The 19,774-nt window shown below is 46.2% G+C and overlaps 1 protein-coding gene across 1 annotated transcript; it reads right to left on the bottom strand.

Annotated features, from left to right (window-relative positions):
• Positions 1–815: 815 nt before the first annotated feature.
• On the bottom strand, positions 816–19,730 carry LOC122163542 (SLAIN motif-containing protein-like). The gene is made up of 9 exons (XM_042824816.1): positions 19,677–19,730; positions 17,491–18,218; positions 11,478–11,614; positions 9,484–9,633; positions 6,832–6,972; positions 4,978–5,295; positions 3,856–3,993; positions 3,387–3,699; positions 816–1,957 (listed from the first exon to the last, which is right to left on the bottom strand). Exons 2-9 carry the CDS (start codon positions 18,198–18,200, stop codon positions 1,891–1,893), a joined length of 1,974 nt encoding a protein of 657 aa, XP_042680750.1. The 5' UTR covers positions 18,201–18,218; positions 19,677–19,730; the 3' UTR covers positions 816–1,890.
• Between the last annotated feature and the right edge of the window lie 44 nt (positions 19,731–19,774).

Below are 19,774 nucleotides of genomic sequence, written 5' to 3' on the forward strand. Positions count from 1 at the left end.
CAACAGGTGACAGGGAGGGAAGCTGGGAGAAGGAGCAGAACTCAGTCACATCTGTCTGTCTTCTCAAGTTATGAGCAGTTACCTGAGCCTTCCTTTTTGTCCTTTCACTGGCTGGAATTGGTTTCAAGACTTACAGGGGTATCTTTTTTTTTTTTCCTTCCCCCAGGGTTTAGCAGTTGTTCTCAAGTAGAAGGGGTTATTTCAGCTTCAGGGGAATTATGGTATTCAGCTAATAGTGTAACAAAAAGAACTGTTATTACTTCAGTTCTCATTAGCTTGCAGGTATCTCTTTCAAGAGGTAATAACTGTGGTCTCAACGTTTACACACCTGCCAAAGGCTGCTCCTGTGTAACTCTTCTCTCATCCCCTTACACAGAAAAGTCAGCTTATAGTGCAGTCAGTTCTGTGCCAGCATTATCTTCCAGGTGCACTAACTGTTCAGTAGTGGAACACATACATGAGACTAGTCTGGAGCTCATGAATTTAATACAACTATCTTTTTTAAAGCAAACACTGCAAAGAGGTCACTGCAAAGCCTAAATGTCTTCCAAGTTGCAAGTATTGCCTCACATACTTTATTTTGCTGAGGCCCCTTCTACAGAAGACATGAACTGAATGCTGTGACTTGTTTTCCTTTGGTAAAACTACCTCATTCTTATGAAATCCAAGGAGCTGAAAGATAAATAGCAATACTTACATCACAAAGCTCTGCCTATGTAAGCAGGTCTCCAGTGGAAGTCTCTTGATGGAGGTGAAAGACTGAAGGAGACTTCTGCAGCCTCGTTCCTAGCACAAAAACACTCAGAGAGGCTCACTGTTTGAGTAAGGCAGATCTATTTCAGCACCATAACATTTTATTAAACTACACTATCAAAATCACATTGATGGCAGGGAGAATGTTGCTATCAGTGCATATTTTGTGTACTAAGACAGGAGTCAGAGCCTGCAGCACTTGCTGAGGAAAAGGATCTTGAAACAGAATGCTTCATAGCCAAAGAGACGGTAGAAAAACTCTTCTACAAAAAGGAGGGCAGTTAGGGGCCAGCTGAAAGACCTAAGGGCAACGCTTCAAGTCAAATCAGTCAGGGGAGCTACCTTTTAAAGAGTTTACCTGTTACTGGTGTTTGTTAGCTTCCTCTCAGATATGAAGATGGTGACAAACAGCAGTTTCCAAAGAGCATCCCCTGTCCCTGCAACTGGCTGCTTGCAAACCCACACAAATATTGTGTACTGCTCCTTCACTTGTGAACTGTGATGCACACGCTTGAATACAACAGCTCAAAGTAGACTACAGTTATAAAAACCTGCTTTGTCTCCTAGAACACACAATAAAAATTAGCAGAAATACATACTATACAGAAGTTAAAAAAAAAAAAGTTGTTTCAAACAAATATTAGAGTACACCAGGTTGAAGTTAAAAAGTCTCACTTCTAACACCTATACAGCTATTTCTAGTCTCCCCCTGCCACTGCTGTGAAACATGCCCTAGCAGCTGCTGAAAGCTGCTGTGTGGCCCAAGCAGGACACCTGGCAGCCCTGTTATGGCAAGCATCCTGAGGAGCAGGTCCTAAGAAGTTGTTTTTTGTGACAGGCCTTCCGAAGGGCTGCAATTAGAGGTTACTATGAAATAAGGCTCTTTTCGGTCCTCGTATGAAGACTCATTTCAGCAGTGTGTTTGGAGCACAGTACCGCTCAGAGGACAGGCTTGTGCCAGAGTGTTGGAAGGCAAGGATAGTTTGCATTCAAGAGGAGAGGAGCTCTATATACACCAGTCCCAACGCCATGGGTCTCTCAAATAGAATATTGTTTTAAAATAACGTTCTCAAGCCCAGCCAGCTGGGGTTCTGCTTCACAGAGGTGTTTGGCAGTGCATCGGCGTTTTGGGTTGTGTCAGTAACACCCTTCCTTCCAGGAATCGTCCACAGTGCTTGGCGTGGTTTTTGCTGATTGAAGAAATCTGGTTTGGGAGACAAAGAATCACTCAGAGCTACAAGAAACAACGTTTCCATTGATATGCACAGGAGTGTGTTTGAGGCTTCAGCTTACACTGGGCTTTTGCAGCAGCTGCCTTAGGACAACATCAGCACCTGCCCGCCTCAGGTAAAATGCAGCAGCCTCTCCCCCCAGATCTGCAGCTACTTCAGCAGTGACACATTTAACCTGCTGTGCTACATTATGAACACTATTGTGAGTTTTTTCTCATGCCAGAGTCAGAATAAATACATTTTTCTGGCAAGAGTGTCTAAATACATGAAATAGAATCAGGCTGTATGCAGAGTACTGCTACAAGTTCAGCACTTACTGTGTTTTGTTTTAAAGTAGATACAGTATGGGTTAACTTGAGGCTACAAAGGGACATCTACACATCAGAAAGTCACGATGCAATATTGCTTATCAATCTGAATCATAGATCACCAAGGTTGGAAAAGACCTACAAGATCATCCAGTCCAACTATCTGATGTCGAATCAGCTTAATTTCCCATTAAAAGTTTACATTAAAACTGCACTGCAAATAGCTGTAAAAAGAAAAAGTAGCTTTTGGCAATTTGGTAGGGGATTTGCCATACGTGGGAGTACAGCAGATGGCTGGGGATGATGGAATAAGAGAACACGTAGCTCTAATGGCACAAAGCACTCCGTGCATATAGTTGGTACAACCATTTTAAAGGCTGCTTTATTCCTTTAAGAGTTTATGCTCTGACTAAGGAGCAGTTGCTTTAGACTATCTACAGACTTCAGATATCCACTGTTTAGTTTTATGATTGGATACTTAAATATTTAAAGAGTTAGGAATAATTGTTCAAAACAATCCGATTGCACCACACTGAGTTAAAATACAGCCTCCCAATCAGTTCCTTGTGCAACAAGGACACAAATTATGGGTCAGGGATACTTTGGGTTCTGCTTTCAACCTTTTGAAAAGGGTATGAAGTTATTTTAATGACACAAGACAAATAACCAGGGTTTGTCCTAAGTATATGTCTATTATACCTACTTTTCAGATTCTTCTACAAACTCACTGGGCCTTGGAAACTGTCCTAGCTAAAGATGGAGGCAAAGTCAGTCATTTGGGAAGATTATTATATTACCAGTAAAGAGAGTTCATTTTGGGAAGTATTTTGGGAAGATGCTTTCCTTTCTAAAGCCAGAGGTATGCACCAAATAAAAACATGCCATAACGTTCATCTCTTGCACAAATAAAGTTGAGCCCACAATTCAACCATTTCCCAATCAAATGGCTTAGGAGATATAATCAGTAGCTCTGCCTCAACTCTGTGCTTATGGCTTTCTTAAAAGAAATCCAAAATGAGTACTGCTCTATTAAAAAGTTTCTAATCTGCGCAATAAAGGCAGAGATTGAAGCCTGCAAGGCTTGAAGTCTTACCTCTTGGACGGCGGCGTCAGCTTGCTCTTGGGCACTGAAGTTCCTCCAACAGATGTGCGAGCTTTCAGGGGTGCATTTTTTGCCACAGTGACCAAGCTTCTAGAAGTGGAACTGCCACTGGAAGGGCCTGTGCTAAGGGAAGATGCCTGTGGCTTTCGAACTCCGCTGACAGGAGCTGTGTAACTGCAAGCTTTCACCGGCTGCCTGGGCGTTAACAGAGAGTTTGTGCTTGACACAGCTTTCATTGGTTGTCGCACTGTTAGGGGAGACTGGCCAGCACTGGAGGAATACCTGAGCTTACTGGGAGCCAGACCTAGAAACGGAATGAGAAATAACAGCTCAGTATTTTAAGAACACAGCAGGGTACTGGGCCTCTTAAGGGCCTCCGTGTTTGTCAGGAAGTTTTAAACAGAAAAAGAAAAAACCAAACGATATCCACTACAGCAGTGTGTAGAAGTGCTGCACTGACTTGCTGATGGTTGCTGAATTCTTGAAAGTCGACTGCTGGGCACCTGCAGATCCGACTCCAAGCTGCGACTGCTTCTCACAGACTCCAAAGCTCGAAGGCTCGTCCTGGCCAGGTTGGGCATGCTGTGGCGCATCTCCTCTGAAATCAAGAGCAAGTTGACCATTGGCTGCTTCTGGTAGCAACCAAGATGTATAACAGTATGGACTACTTCTAGAAAAATCCATGCACTTAAGGTAGACAGGTGTGTAATTAATTCCAATCGACTATTCCCAATAAATAGCAGTTCTTGAAATGAACACTTCAAAAGCAGTGTGCCCAGGTGGCCAAGAAGGCCAATGGCATCCTGGCTTGTATCAGGAATGGAGTGGTGAACAGGTCTAGGGAAGCAATCCTGCCCCTGTACTTGGCACTGGTGAGGCCTCACCTCAAGCACTATGCTCAGTTTTGGGCACTTCAGTACAGAAAGGACATGGAGATGCTGGAGCAGGTCCAAGGAAGGGCAACAAGGCTTGTGAAGGGCTTGGAAAATATGCAATATGAGGAGAGACTGAAAGAACAGGGGCTGTTTAGTCTGGGGAAGAGAAGACTGAGGGAAGACACTGTTGCTCTCTTCCAATATCTGAAAGGTACTTACAGGGAGAGTGAGGTTGGTCTCTTCTCACTGGTGACAGGTGGCAGGACTAGGGGAAATGGCCTCGAGTTGCACCAGGGTAAGTTTAGGTTGGATATCAGGAAACTTCTTTGCAGAAAGGGTTGTTAAGCACTGGAATAGGCTGCCCAGGGAGGTGGTTGAGTCACCATCCCTGGATGTGTTCAAAATCCATTTGGATGTGGTGCTCAGAGACACGATTTAACAGCAGGTTGTTAGTTAGAGTAGTTGGTCATGGTTAGACTCGATGATCTGTAAGGTTTTCTCCAACCTGAGCGATTCTATGATTCTATGATCAGACTCTTCAAGATTGTTTTTCCCTTCCATTAACATAACTGTGCCATTAAAATACAGAACACTAGTATGACTAGTCGCCCTGGCAGGAAAAAAAATTATTCCAAATAGTTCTGTCATCCAAGCAAAACAGACACACGTTTTAATTACGGGATGTCAAAAGCTCACGACCGGCTCACCTTCACTGCTGGCATACTTCAGCCGGTCCTGCATCGGGCTTTGCACGGATCTCCGCGGGGGACGGATACGAGAGGCGGAGGCCCTGCTATAGTCTGCACTGGAAGAAGGGGACTGACATCTGGGGGAGCTGAGCGGAGACGGTGAGTATCTGTGAGCACTGCGGTACGACAGGGAACAGTCGTAATCGTCCTCGTCCTCCAGGCTGTAGGTGTCGAACTCCTGGTCGCTGTAGGTACCCCTGCGCAGGGAGTGCAGGGAGGCGCTGGAGCTGCGGCGCGATACGGACGCTGAGCTGGAGGCGCAGTCCTGGCGGAGACCTGCAGGGGGGTGGTAATGCAGCTCCACGTCATCCCACCCCACAGCAAAATCTCCCCACCTGCGTGCAGCGCTACAGAAGCGACGATTCTGCTGGTCGTTCTTCTCACTTTGGAAGGAGGCCTGGGCTGATTTAACTATCTTAGCAAAGATGTTCTCAGCACATTGGATCTCTAAGCTGGAATAGTGTCACCTGTATCAGTACTGTGTCGTCAGAGCGAAGGATTAATATTCAAAATGACCCAAATTGCTCCTTGTGTCACATACACGAGTAGCAACACTTCCAGAGTATGCATTACTATACAAGCTGTTAGGTAAAATACATACATGAGTCTAATTTACAGCACAAATATTTTAGTGCAATTAACGTGCACCCACCTGCATTGCAACAGGTTGAAGCACAGATTTGAACTCTCGCCTTGCAAGCGAATAAATACCTGCTTCTCACTGTCTGCCTCTGCCTGGCTTCCTTGTAGCTCCTCACCCAACTGGTGCCCTTATAGAAGCTTTCCTGCCTACCCAAACACAACCATTTCTTACCAGTAACTCACTCAGCAAACTGGTTGAAGGGACTTTTAAAAAAAATGAGCCAGTTCACATTCTGAAAAACTTCTTTTCTCTCTCCAAAAAGCGCTCATTGGAAGGAAAACAGAACTTCATTCTTATTTCTCGTGAATCTAATGATGAATTTGCAGAGGCCAACAGATCCAACTGCTTTGTTCCACCTCAGTCTTCAATTAGGACCTTATTCAAATCCCACTGAGGTCAACAGAAATTCCAACCAATGATTTAATGGGAGCTGCATCAGGGCCCTGAAATCCCCCCACGCTACAACACAGATGCTTTATGCCTGGTTGAATTTGCAGAGCCATCTCTGAGCATTTTAATTTAAATTGTAATTTCAGCTCTTTCAGTTTTAGTACTTTCAAACTCTGAGCTTGACTCAACACAGCAGCAAACACAGCTTGTAACATTCAGCGCTCCAGCCAGCTTCCAATGTGATTTCAGACTGCAGTCAGGCAACTTCGCTCCAAAAAGAAATAAACTTACAAGGGAAACACTTAGCTGGGTTATTTTTTCAGCTGGAACACTTCCCCAAAACCTACACGTGCTGCAGCTGCATGGCTGCTCCTGTTGGCTAAGCAAGGTAACAGCAACCAGACCGGTAACTGCAGGCAGCTGCTGCCACTGCCCTGAAACACTCACAAAACACCACCTGTAGTTGAGAGGCAGCTGGGATAGAACAGTTTGAAGGCAGAAGGCTGCTGGTATGTTTAACACGGCGGGGGCTTTGGATAATATCTTCAAGACCATCCCCTGCTGTAGGAGGTTTAATCTTGAGAATGCTGCACCACTGCTAAGTTGTAAGTGGCAATTTGTGGCTGTGGACTTTTGAAAGGAAGCCCTAGCAAAACACTAACATTTCAAATGATCTATTAAACCCTTTTGTTGTTGGGGGAAGAGAAGAACAGCTGAAATGCACCTACTTTTCTCTACAATTCTAAGACTGTACCACAAAGGAAATGGCTGTCACGTACTTTCTTCCTGAAGGCGTGCCATAACCTGGACATCAGTCAAGTCCTGCAGCTTATATCCCATGGAGATGGAGTCATCAGATGTGCTCAGCTCGCTGTCCACAGAAGACTGTGAGCTCAGTGCAGAATGCATGCTTAAATAACCTGTAAGAGGGAAAAGGAAAAACAGAAGAAGCATTCAGGCATCTGCATACAAAACAAGGTTGAGCAGAAGAGCATTTATCCCTGTACTAATAACCAGTGCAGTTACAAAGCTGAGGTCTGATGGAAATAATGAAGAAGTTAGCAGTGACATGAGAATACCTTGCTCAGCTTTTTAACCTGCAGTTCTAAGGAGGCAGATGGTCTTTGGGTAGGGAGAAATTTGCCACCTTCTGGACAGAAGGCAACATAGATGTTACTGCTAAGTCTGTGCTTACAAATAGTTTTTCTAAGGTCAGTATTCATTCTTTCTGCCTGTTTTGAGAAAGGGACACCTGCTGATCTAGATATTAAGCAGAAGTTGCAGGATGTGTCTGCCAGGGTGTCAGCTGGCAACCGAAGGACAAAAAGGATCCAAGAGGCTTTCACACTGCGGTACCTCAAAAATCAGTCCCACACATTGCTTCTGTAAAGCACAGTTTATGCAGGGTTACCTCTTCCTCATCCTTGAGGTTTATCTGTTTCCTTCCTCTTATCATTAACTACGCTCTCACAGTGCAAGATAGAACAGGCGACGAAACCTTTACAAAAACCAAACTGGAAGGATCTTTCTCCCAGTGAAGTTTTCCATATGGCAGGCATGAGAAAGAGGAACAAATAATTTTCCTTCAGAACAATGATGTAAAAAACCATCATCATCATCAAGTGCAGAATGCTACCTGCTAGCACTCCAGTTTGAAGATGCTCACAGATGCAGAAGTAGAAAAGTAACTGTGGCATAAGGGCTGTGTGTGCATGGCACAATACGTGATGCCCTCCAAAGCAAGGCACTCCAGCACTGAGACTGAACTTACTACTGAGGATTGCACCTGTGGGATGCAGTATAATGAAGAACTTCAGGTGCTGCAGAAATACTTCACTCTGATTAAAAGAGGAAGGCCGATGCTCTGATGCAAGGAACAGCTAACGACAGAGCTCTGAGTGCTGAGCATCAGTTCAAAGCCAGGAGAAGGATAACAGACTCAACTTGTATCAGTTCCATACCACTGCTTTGCATGGCACAGCTTGGAACAGTTGGCAGAGTTCAAATTTAGGCGCTGATATTATTTGGAAACGCTCGGTGGCAACAGAAGCACAGAAAAATCACCTCCAGTAAGAAAGAAGATGGGAAAGAAGAAATTAAGAACAATTTTATAGACCGTAAGAATCCTTCATCAACTGCCTTTCAAGCGTTTCATTCTGCTGACAAAACAACATTAGTAAAAAAAAATAAATGAGTGAGAGATGTGGGGTTAAGGCAAAGTTCCTCCTGTCACATTCTGAGTGCCCACCAGAACAGCTCCCTGTGGCAAAAGCAGGAGCAATACCAGGCCAACACTGAGCTCTTTGAAAGTGGAGTACACACACTGCGTGTAGAAAAACTGCCAGGAAAAAAAATCCAAGTTTCCTGATACCAACCAACCTCACAAGAAAGACAAGGAACCTTTCTTTTAGTACAGATAAAAGAAATCGATTTAGAGCTTTTCCCCCAGAGATTTCAACTTGTGAACATAACCAGGTGCAAGTGCATCCTTCTGTTTACAAAACAGAGGCCAACGTTCATTTCTATTTACAGCAGATCTCCCGCAGCTGGGAAAACACATCTGCAAGGCATTGCGTTGTTTCAAAAAAGGTTTGTTCAACATCAAGTTTCAAGCCTGAATCTGTTAACATGCTTTGTTTTTAAACATGCAAATTAGGATACAGTGATCCCACAAAGTGAAAGAGAAGAAAAAACAAGGAAGATTCTTTTGATAAGGAGCCAACAGGCAAAGCTTTTGGACTTAAACAGACCGTGAACTGCATCAGGATAAATGGCGCTCCTTGACAGAGCCTACATGGACCCTTCAGGCAGCAGCTTACAAGCAAATGCAGCCTAGAGGCCAAGGCACTGAGGAGAAGCTTTGTTATTATAGCCAATGCAGCCTTTCAACAGGAATTTTGTTGGAGTTGCCTCTGAGTTAGGAAATCCTACCCCAAACACAACTAAGTCTGATGGAGAGCTTTTGCTGTTTGCCTTTAGTTGTTCACTCACCCCATATGAAGACTTGCCCTGGAAGCTGTGCCTTCTCTAACAAAGCACAGGGCTTCTTTTTTTGTCGCCCACATTAACCAATATTTTCAAAAGAAGCTTCGTAAGCTTTAGAAAATAAAACACACACAAACCCAACCAGAATCCAAGTTACTTTATATAACTAATACCTACATACCATAACATTACTCAAGACCAAAGTGGGTCAGTTTAAAAATATATTAAATGCTCTAAAAACAAAACCACAATATAGCTACAAGACGTTTAGCATGCAAGGAGGTTTTCTCCCACATAATAGATGAAATCTGGGTAAGAAAACAAATTAAAGTGAGAAAACCCCATGGGTGGACTTACAGCTCTTGACAGTTTTTCCCTGTGTCCATTAGTAACACTCCTTGCATTTTAAACACCACAGGTTGCACTGCTCTACTGTCATGCCATACCTGAGCTGCCACAGGTTAGTAGTGCTTTGTTAGTCGATTTGAGATGCCCAGGAGAGTTTAGTGCATTGCTACAGGAGCCTGTCTCTGTATTCAAATTATGTGCACTTGGTGAGGCCAGAGGACTGCAATACAGGTTTTTCCATCTACTGGCTAGAAGGAAAAATACAGAAAAGCCACAAAGGTTATCAAATTGTGTTTCAAAACAAACAGTAAAAGATAAAGAAAGGCATAAGGTCAAACAAGATTATTTAATGTCGTAGAAGACGGGCTTGGACTGAGGCTTCCTGCTGGCAGCAGGCAGAAGGCACGGGCAGCATCACAGCAGCCCTTCCCTTGGCCTCCTCTCCCCTTTGCTTTGTTCTGACACATTTGAAGAACTCCAGGAATAACTTCTGACAAACTCTGCTTTGAAGATGTTCCACATTCCTGCAAGTTTCAGTGCTGGTCTTCAAAGGCGGCTGTTTTCATAAACACCCATCACTGTTACACCTTCCTTTTAAAGAGCATCACTGAGCTTTATGTTTTATTTTGAATTCCTAACGATAGAATCAGAAACATCAAACCATAAAAAATGGTGACTTTAGATTAAAAGGAGAGCAAATGAGTGTGAAAAACAGCCATTCTGAAACATTCATTCAGTGCAGACACTCATGCGAGTTACAGAAACACTCCCAAAGGCAGGCAGCAGAGCTGGGCACATCCATGCTCACTGAATGTGGAAATGTGCAGCTGCAACACTCAGGTAATGATTCTCTATGTGATCTGCATGTTTCCAATTGCCCACCACACCCTCGCAATGAGGAGAACAGTAGCAAGGAAAATCAATGAGGGTTCACTATATGAGCAGCTGTAGGTTCCTCTCTGCTAACAAATATTAACTGTTTTAGTTAAAAAGGAGAGGGTCTGCCAATAAAGCCCAACACATTTCGGTGAGGAAGCAAAGAGTTAATCAAATGAGTTCTCATTTAAATTGTTAAGTGCAGATGTTTCATAGAAGCAAATGAAGTTTGAGAACAAACAGTGGTCAGTTATCTTAAATCAGGAATTTCAAGGCTAAGCAGCTGCCTGTACAGGAAAGCTGTATGGTAGAGAAAGATCCACAACACAGAGACGTGTTATTTGTTCTCTTTAGCCCCATCAGTGCCTTGGTTATCTGTGATTCAGCTCAGTGCAGCTTTAAATTCAAACCAGGAGCATATGTGAAAAGACAAAGGTGGGATTACCCACCAGATGTTTTCCAGGTGATGTGCTACAGACACGTGGAAATGAAACAACCTCCTCCCCTGTGTAATGGGGTAAACTATGCATCCATTCCAAGAGCTTTTACAGAGAACATGGGATTGAGCCTTCTGTGCTCTGGGAAACATCTGTGCACCCCATTTTAGGGGATGGTAAAACTGGAGGAAAGAATGTGCCCAACTCACACCATTTCTTCAAGTTTCAGATTTTAATACTTCTTTATCGTAAGTTCTTAGCATCAGACAACTATTTTACCCACGTAATAACGTAAGAGAAAGCAAAAATGATCAGCACTGGAAACACTCAGCCATACTAGAACTTTTTACATAGAAAAGAAAGCTTTAATAATAGATTTAAGATAATCACCCCAAAACCACGCTTTTTCCTACACGTTTTTATATTCAAGGTCTCTAAGTATCAATGGGCCTCAGTTAGGAGTTTGAAAACTGAAATGTCTTTCAGTGGTTTTAGGGTTTGTACATAAAAAGAAGCACGGAGGCAAGACACAAGAGCGAGGCTGTGCAGTCTATCACTTGTAATCAACACGACACTGTTTACAGAACAAACTCTTACCTTCACCAGCTGATAGGGTGTCACGCAGTGCTGTACAAACACACAGCAAGAGCACGACAACCCAGCGTGCCGCCTCCACACACATCCTGCAGTGAGGTGACCGCAGACTTCGCGTCTCTTATTTTATTGCTCCTCAAGGATAGAAAGCAGGCAGGTGGAAATGAAAGCCGTGGTTTACATACCTTGGTCCAGCCTGCTGATGAGAGTCCGGCAGGCGGTTTCTGTCTCAGGGCAGGGATTGTCCAGCACCTGCCGGCACCACAGCAAAGGCGAGCCTGTCTTCTGATGGACAACGGATTTCCTCGGGGACACATACAGCCTTTGGGAGGACAGGAACAACGCTCATTAATTAACTCACGCACCAACCTCAGGAGAAGCACTTATAGAAGCAACAGAAAAGTTATCCCAACTAAGAGGGAAAAGATTAAATTGCAAAAAAAGCAAATTGATCGGCATGGCCGCTGAACTCTAATTTAGAGACTGCTTCGCAGAGAAATACGTGCACAGCTGCCAAAAGGCAAGGTTCAAGCCTAGCATGCTAAACTACTGCTGAAACTAAGTTGTTGAGCACCTATTTCCATTTGGCTTGCTGGCCATCATCTGTCACCCCTTCCTTCAGCTCTCCCACCCAAAAAACATGTGTGAATGAGATGACAAAAGCTGGTAAGGGTGAGGAGCTCATTCCATCTTCTTCATCTTCTTTCAGCAGCCTAACTGCTTTTAATGGTTTGTTTGTTTAAACACACATGCACACAAAAAAGGCACAGCTCTGTACTGGGAAAAACCATTTAAGTAAAAGCTTTAGAGACCTTTGAACAATTAGAAAGTAGAACTTGGAGTATACCAACTTTTCTTTTGTAGGCTAAGCTTCTGACAGCTGTAATGTACCTAGCATCGTTTTGCACATACAAACAGGATAAACCTTATGTATAACCAGATTTAATCAGCTTACGGTCTTGGATGACTTACAGCTGATCACCTGTAAAGCAGCACCTTACCATGTTGGAAGCACACAGCTTCTCTCTCGAAATGCCATGAGGTGAGCTCCCTGCACGCCTGCACACACACTGACTTCGCCATCAGAGTCCCACCCAAACAGCCCTAATTCAGTCTGTGCAGCCACAGCTCACCCAGGAGTTTGTCTGTACCAAACTTTACATAAAACCACATGCAAAATAAAAACAACTCCAAAAGCTACTTTGCCATCGACAAAGGAAATGCTGAGAAACGTCAACACGAAGATTCCTGTATGTACAGCACTGTCTTTTATGACAGACCTCAAAAGCAGATCTTGCTGTCTGTGTACCAAGCAGGCATTACAACTGCTCTGACTGAATAAAAGAGAAAGAAGAGCTCTCTCCCTGGGTTTATTTCACAGTTCAGACTGAAAAAGCAGCATAAAACCAAAAAGAGGCCAGCAGCCTCCTTAGGGCAGGGCAGGTCACACTGCTCCCTGCTTATTTTAGATTATGGGAGAGAACCTTGCTCCACTTTGGGAAGTCCTCACACTGCTCCGCTCCTCCTCAGAGGTTCCTTGCCGTGATGCTTCTCCCCAGGAGCACAGCAGCTGAGAATGATGGCACCTGGAGCAGAGCAGAGCAGCCCATCCTGCAGGCAGCCAAGGGCTCATTCCTCAGCTGACAGCATTATTGGCCACAGATGGTCTCACTTATAAATTAACTAAACTCAATTAAGTAAGGACAACTCCATTTTTCAGAGCACTGCCAGGCAATTTATAGATGTCTTCTGAGGAATCCTGGCTTGATTTCAGTGTCAGTTTTGCTCTTTTCCTTTTTAGCAGCTCTGGGAAGGCAGTAAGTTGCAAAGCCTAACACAAAACTCAGAAAGGGACACTGAGCAAATAGGCGCAGTTTGATATATATCAGGATTTGCTGTGTAATTCATCAAATATCAATGAGATTTTCTACTGTGCCTATAAAGAAATCCTTGGGCAATGCATGCTCAGTTCCTCCTCATTACTGCCCATGTTTTCCTGTTCCATATGAAGTATGCTGTGAAGTGCACCTTTGGTAAGGGAAAGGCACTCAGTTGTGCAGCCAGCACAGTGTGAGATTCTGCACAATTCACAATTTGCAATATTTGCACATGCCAGCTCACTACAAGGAGAAAATCCTCCAGAGATTTTTCTCCTGGGGTTCGCTTTGCAGGAGGCTGAATGAAGCTACTAACCACTCTCAGCTGATTTTGAACATAGCACCTTAAAGAACAGCCTCAAGAATCTCAGAAATACCATTATGGCAACTTTCTGAAATTGCACACTTTGCTATGAAAGCTTCCTCACACTTTGGCAACGCATCAGTTCAATTATAAAAAGGCAAGCCAGCAGTGATTGCACATTAAGGTCAGAGCCATACAGAGCATTTACACCAGTCCAAATGCAGACTGCAAGAGAGAATTAAGACTGCAGAAAGAGCTGTGACCAATTGATTCCTAAGTTAAATCGGAAACAAAACGAATCTCAGTTGTTACAACACACCTGGTTTATTACACATCACCTGCAGCAGCACCAGCTGTAGCTGTTCCAAATACGCTACACACAATAGCCATCTGGGATGCAAGGAGAACCTGAGGTAGCTAAATACATTCAGAACAATGGAGATGTTGGTGCACCTTCTAGGGTACACCTAAATTTCTCTGTATCACATGTAATTCAAGGCACTCACGTTCTGCTCCTTTCCATGACAGCCTTTGGTAGATTCAGACCTAGCACTGTGCTCCTACTGTTCCAGCACCAAACCTAACACTGCTGCTGAACAGAAATGCCAATAACAGCAGTGAAAAAACACTGTCCAGGTGTCGAGAGACGAGAAACAGGAAAGGAAAGGAGAAAAATCCTCACACAAAACAGCTCAATTCGCAGTGTGAGCTTTCATTCCCAAAAAACAGCATCTGCAGAGGGAAACTAACACTGCGTAGCGAATCCCAGAAGAGGCACTGCTTCTTTGAGTCTGTCTGGTGAGTATCTGCTGGTCAAAACACCGAAAATCGAGGCACGAAGGCAAAGCAGCTCTGAACGCTGTGTTAGTTTCATGTCCTGACGTGAGTCTGCAAGGCAGCGCGGGATGCTGTGAGCACTGCACTGCAGCACCGCCACGGCACCGAGCAGCTCCTGCAGCTCTCATGCAGCACATCTGTCCTTGTGCCGTGGCAGTGCATGAGAGCAGACAGCACAACTGCCATCAGATTAGCTTCCTGCAGCTAAGCAAAGGCACATCGTGTTGTTAAAACAAGCCAGGCAAGGGGAAATGTTCCTAAGTCATCAACGCGTTAATGCAATAGAGGCAACTGATGCAGCTAAAAGTACCCCAGCAGCTTGTCTAAAGTCTGAAAAGCTTGCAAGTTCCTGCTGCTAACTCACGCACTTTTTGGCAAAGAAGGATCACAGAACTACTGCACGGCCTCTGGAACGTACTGAGCGACTGCAGCTCTCCCCCAGCCCTGTCCCCAGGGCACTGAGTTGGTGCAACACCTGAACTCTGCACGGGAATCACACCTCCACTGGAAGGAACGTCTTCCAGAGCTCTCCCATGGCTCTGTGATGTAAAAGCAGCTGACAACAACACCCCCATTCAAACAGGAGACAGCAGGGAGCGAAAGGCACAGCTTGTTTTCAGCTGAAATTCAGGATATGGGGAATGGAAACCCTGCGAGGCGCAGACATAACAGCCACACAGGGGTTCCCAGAAGAACATACTAGGAAGACTGCCCAAAGGCCCATCTTACACTTGTTCTTCATCCTGATGGCTGAATGAATGAATGCATGGAGGAGGCGTTGCTACTCGTTCCAGCAATGGAAAAACATGGGTCAAAAGGGACAAGGGTAGAAATAGCCCAATCCAGAAAGCAGAAAGAGTGGAGTCTGACCTCTTCAATACTTCTACCATTTGTTTCTCCCTTTTGTGCAAAGTCACACTCACAGAATCACAGAATCACAGAATTGTAGGGGTTGGAAGGGACCTCCAGAGATCATCGAGTCCAACCCCCACAGGAATGCTTCGTGTTTCAGGGGTGGCTGGAATCCGAATTATCCTACTGCAATTCCAATCAAATTGGAAAAGCAAGGGACCATTTGCAAAGCACAGAACAGGCAGCATAGGAACACATAATAAAATGCCCAACACAAACCATGGCGTGAAGAACAACGAGCTCCGTTCACAGACAAAACACAACGCAGCCGTTACGCACGGAGAGCCGGCAGGGATGAAAACAAGGCAGAATTTGCCTGCCTATCTGGTTAGCTCCCCTCTGCCCTCCCACAGCTGGGGAGCTGACGTGCAGAATGAGCGGGCTGGAAAGCAATACGGGGCAGGGCCCAACGCAGCCAGCAGCACACGATGCCCACGGCTGCCGGATTGGCTTCGGGGAGATTTACAATTTTGAACAGCTATTTGAGAAAGCGACCTGAGGAAACAAGTCAAGGGACAGAGACCCAGCAGTACTGAGTTACAGCCACGGTGTGCAGCGCCCTACCTCATGTTTCACCCGTCCCACCCGTCTGTATGTTACACAAGGCAAGCCCTGCCGATGCCCTGCGGTTATGGGAAGGTGTGGGGGCCAGAAGGACAGTGCTGGTACAGCTGTGGTGGGGATGGGAGAATGCAAAGCCACCGTCAGCTTCCCAGATACTGCCCGAAGTCAGAACTACCCACGTATACACGATGTCCTTCAATCGCAGCTGCAGCTTCTTTTCTCACGTATAATATTTTAATTGACTGCCAAAATAACAATACAGTAAGCTGCTCACTCTGACTAATGCACTGCCTGACATATCTGGTTATTGCTGCTGTCCAGGCTGTGCAAAATCCCACCAATCAGCAAAGCCACCTTATTAAAGTTGCTCCTAAATCCGTCAAGCATTCGGGGTTTTCTCTTTAAATAAAAAAAGCCCACAGACCCACTGCTATCTGGCTCCTGCTGACAGGACCCTGTGCGGATCTGCCAGTGCACGAGATGTTCATAAGAGGAGAATGTGAGATATTCAGCAATAAGCATAGACCTTCAGTACTGACTTTATGTACATTAGCTCCACTTTCACACTCGATAGAGAAGAACATAAGCCACCAACTCAAGAAAAGATCAACCAACTCAATGGCTGCACTGCCCAGCATTTGCTGCCTGGACAGATCTCCAGCTGTGCCTGCTTTCTTTGTCAAGACGACCGAGTTCTGACTGCCCAGGAGAAAAGCCACATTCATCGATTTAGAAGAGCACTTCTAACTTAACACATTCCTTTCCAAAACTGATGCTGAAAATAAGTCTTCCCTCATCTTGACATCAGAAAAATGCTTTCGCCTGGTTTTGAGTAAAATTTGCAATTCAGATTTGAGCTGACATCATTAAGTTACCGAGCTCTATTCCATCTACAAACAAAAGATTATCCTCAAAAGAGCTAACAAATTTTTTTAGCAACCAATCAGGAATGCTGTCTTCACTGCCAGATTCACCTCCAGCTGAATAAGCGGGAGACACAATTTGCAGATCCCTGAGGCTATCCTAACAAACTCTTAATTTTCAGAACTCTGGGTAAATCCTTACACCGCAGCTTCTGCACAAGAAGGAATTACTCTCAAACTTCAGCTAGCTTTGGCAGGGCACTGGAAATTCATCTGCTGGTTTATCAAACAGGCTCTAACCGAGGCAGCTGGCAGAGTCCCACAGAGTGAGGGCAGTTAAGGATTACATCATTGATCTGTTTGAGAAGACGTCTGTGAACAAAAGAAACCAGCTAACTGCAAAGAAACCAGGTTCAGGAAATGGTAGCGCGTTGTCATCTTAGATTCTACCAAAAGGCAGCTTCCCAGCGTTCTGAGCTGGCTGTATTAACAAATCCTTATTTAAATACAGCATCTGATGCTTATGCATAAAAAGATTAAAAATTCACTGCATTATCCATAAAGACATTAACAGGGAAAGGAATTTTTACACGCATGCTTCAGCAGCTTAAAGGGGAAAAGTTCAGCCTTATAGCTCAACACATTTAGGGGAAAAAACGTTCCGGAACAGTGGTCTTAAAATAAGAACAATCAATAATGAAGTTGCGTTCTTGCTGCTGAAATCAAAGCGGTCTGTAGGAGCCACATGATATCTTATAATAAAGATTGCATGTTTAACCCTTGGAACTCACCACTGTGGCACTGCAAACCCTACCTATCACCAAAGTTTCAAAATACATACCAGCTATCTTCTTCTTCATTGCAGTTCTCAAGTTCCAGCACTTTCACTTCATCCAGAGCCGTGTTATTCAAAAGGCTTTCTATATCTCCACATTTTTTGTTGGGATTTTGTTGGCTTGTTTTAACCGTGGGCTCAGTACCTGCAATGACCAGGTTCCCCATCAGCTCTGTGCTATTACTCCTATCCACACGTGACGAACACCTCACGTTATCATCAGTCTTCACCTCCACCTTACACGTGTCAGACGACAGCTCCCCAGGGGCACTGAGGCAACCGTACTGCGTTTGGGCACCTATGTCTTTTTTGAAGCAGTTGTTCTCCCCCTCCTCTTTTCGGATTTTGCTCAATTTGCTGTGCAGATCTGCCATGATTTGCAATTCTTGCTTCTCGGCCATGGCGTTGATGCTGTTGTTGATTTCCATCCCGTTGAGCCCAGAGTCGTGGTTATCCACGCCGGCGCGCATCTCGCTCTGCAGCGCTGTGCCAAGCACACTCCTGCGACTCCTCGTCCTCAGGTGCTGGTTCTGGATCTCCAGCCTCCTCACCAGCTCCTGCAGCTTCCGCACCTCCTCCAGCTCCGGGCCCACCTCGCCGGGCACAGGCTCTGTGCCGGGGCCCATGGCGGAGCTCTGCGTCGGCCCTCGCCCCACGTCAGGCTCCAGAGCACGGTCCTGCTGTATGAGCGGGGCGCTCCCAGGAACCACCATCATCTGAGACACACCGCTTCGCTGCGAGACAGGAAAAACACGTCAAGCCTACAGAAATGTGCGCAGTATTGCAAAGAAATGTGACTTGAAAGCCAAAAAATGTCAACTTTCATAAGAATAAGCAAACTGAATTGAAAAACCTAGCAAAAAAGAACAAATGAACGCCTTTCAGGAGGAAGTTTTTCACACAGAGGGTGGTGATGCACTGGAACAAGTTCTCCAAGGAGGCTGTGGATGCCCCATCCCTGGGGGGATTCAAGGCCAGGCTGGATGTGGCTCTGGGCAGCCTGGGCTGCTGGTTGGCATCCCTGCACATAGCAGGGGGTTGAAACTAGATGGTCATTGTGATCCCTTTCAACCCAGGCCATTCAATGACTCTATGATCCTAGAACATAACACCTTTAAACACACGCACTAATTATTTTATCCAGCTCGGATGTGTAAGTGCTCTGCTGCAAATCAGAGCAGATAAAAGGACGCTGATTTAATCACGCACAGCAGTTCAGCTTCCATCTGTTTACAAATGAAACACACGAGAAAAACACCGACCGAGCAAAGTCAGGAAGCACAATTAGCAAAGTACTGACGTCAGATAATGACAGCACGAAGCAAGCGGCAAAAACAGCCTTTGTTCGCTCCCAGGTTTCCCCTGCAGAAACACACACACACATACATACACACACACACGGCGTTTGCAGACACAGCGGTGAGCCGACACAGAGCTGCTCCCAGCGATGCCTACGGACAGGAGCCGAGCGGAGCTCAGCACCGCCGCTATTTTACCGGCACGTTCTGCCCCTGCAAGCCGAGACGGAGGCAACTGCTCTGATGCCAACACAGCAACAAAACCACGGGTAAGCAAATCGCAGCACGGATTGGGTATCCCGGTAAGTTTTACAGGGGGAAGCCATCTCTTCGATCGGCTGTGCCGGCCGGGGAGCGTGCCAGAGGCTCGGCTCAAGCTGCGGACGCGCTCGTGCTCCGCGGAAGCCACGAGGTGCCGCGTTCAGCTCCTCGCACCGAACGACTGAGCGAACAGCGATCTTCCCTTTCCCCGGTGATCCACGAGAGCCCTCGGTCTCGATACGTTTCCGAACCGACTCCTCCCCGAAAAGCCCCGGCTACCAGAGGAGCGAGTCGCGCACAGCCCGGACCGCAGGGCTGCACGGGCTGACACGCCGCTGCCACCGCAGCACGCGGCCCCGCGCCGCCCGGCTGACAAAGGGAGCGGCGGGAGACAAACCGGTCCGCGCCGAACGCCGTAACGGACCGACCGACCCCGAGGCGAAGCGCCGCTCAGCGGGACAGCCGGGCGCCGCCGGCGGGGGACCGAAGGGGCGCGGGGAACCGGCGCCGCGGGGAGGGGCCGCCGCGACGGGCCGGGGCGCGGGCCGGTCCTACCCAACCGAACGGAACCGGGCCCGGCCCGGCCGAGCCCGAGGCTCCGGCGCCGCTCCCCTCCCGCCCCCTCGCACGTACCTGCGGGCCGCCGCCCCTCCTTCCTCCGGCGACGGACAGAGCCCCGCTGCCGGGCGGGAGAAGGGCGCCGCCGCCGCGCGCGCATTCGGGCCTCGGCC

The sequence above is a fragment of the Centrocercus urophasianus genome, unplaced genomic scaffold (assembly GCF_019232065.1).
Source record: "Centrocercus urophasianus isolate 14NV4802_14NV808 unplaced genomic scaffold, USGS_Curo_1.0 seq_24, whole genome shotgun sequence".
NCBI classification, from domain to species: Eukaryota; Metazoa; Chordata; class Aves; order Galliformes; family Phasianidae; genus Centrocercus; species Centrocercus urophasianus.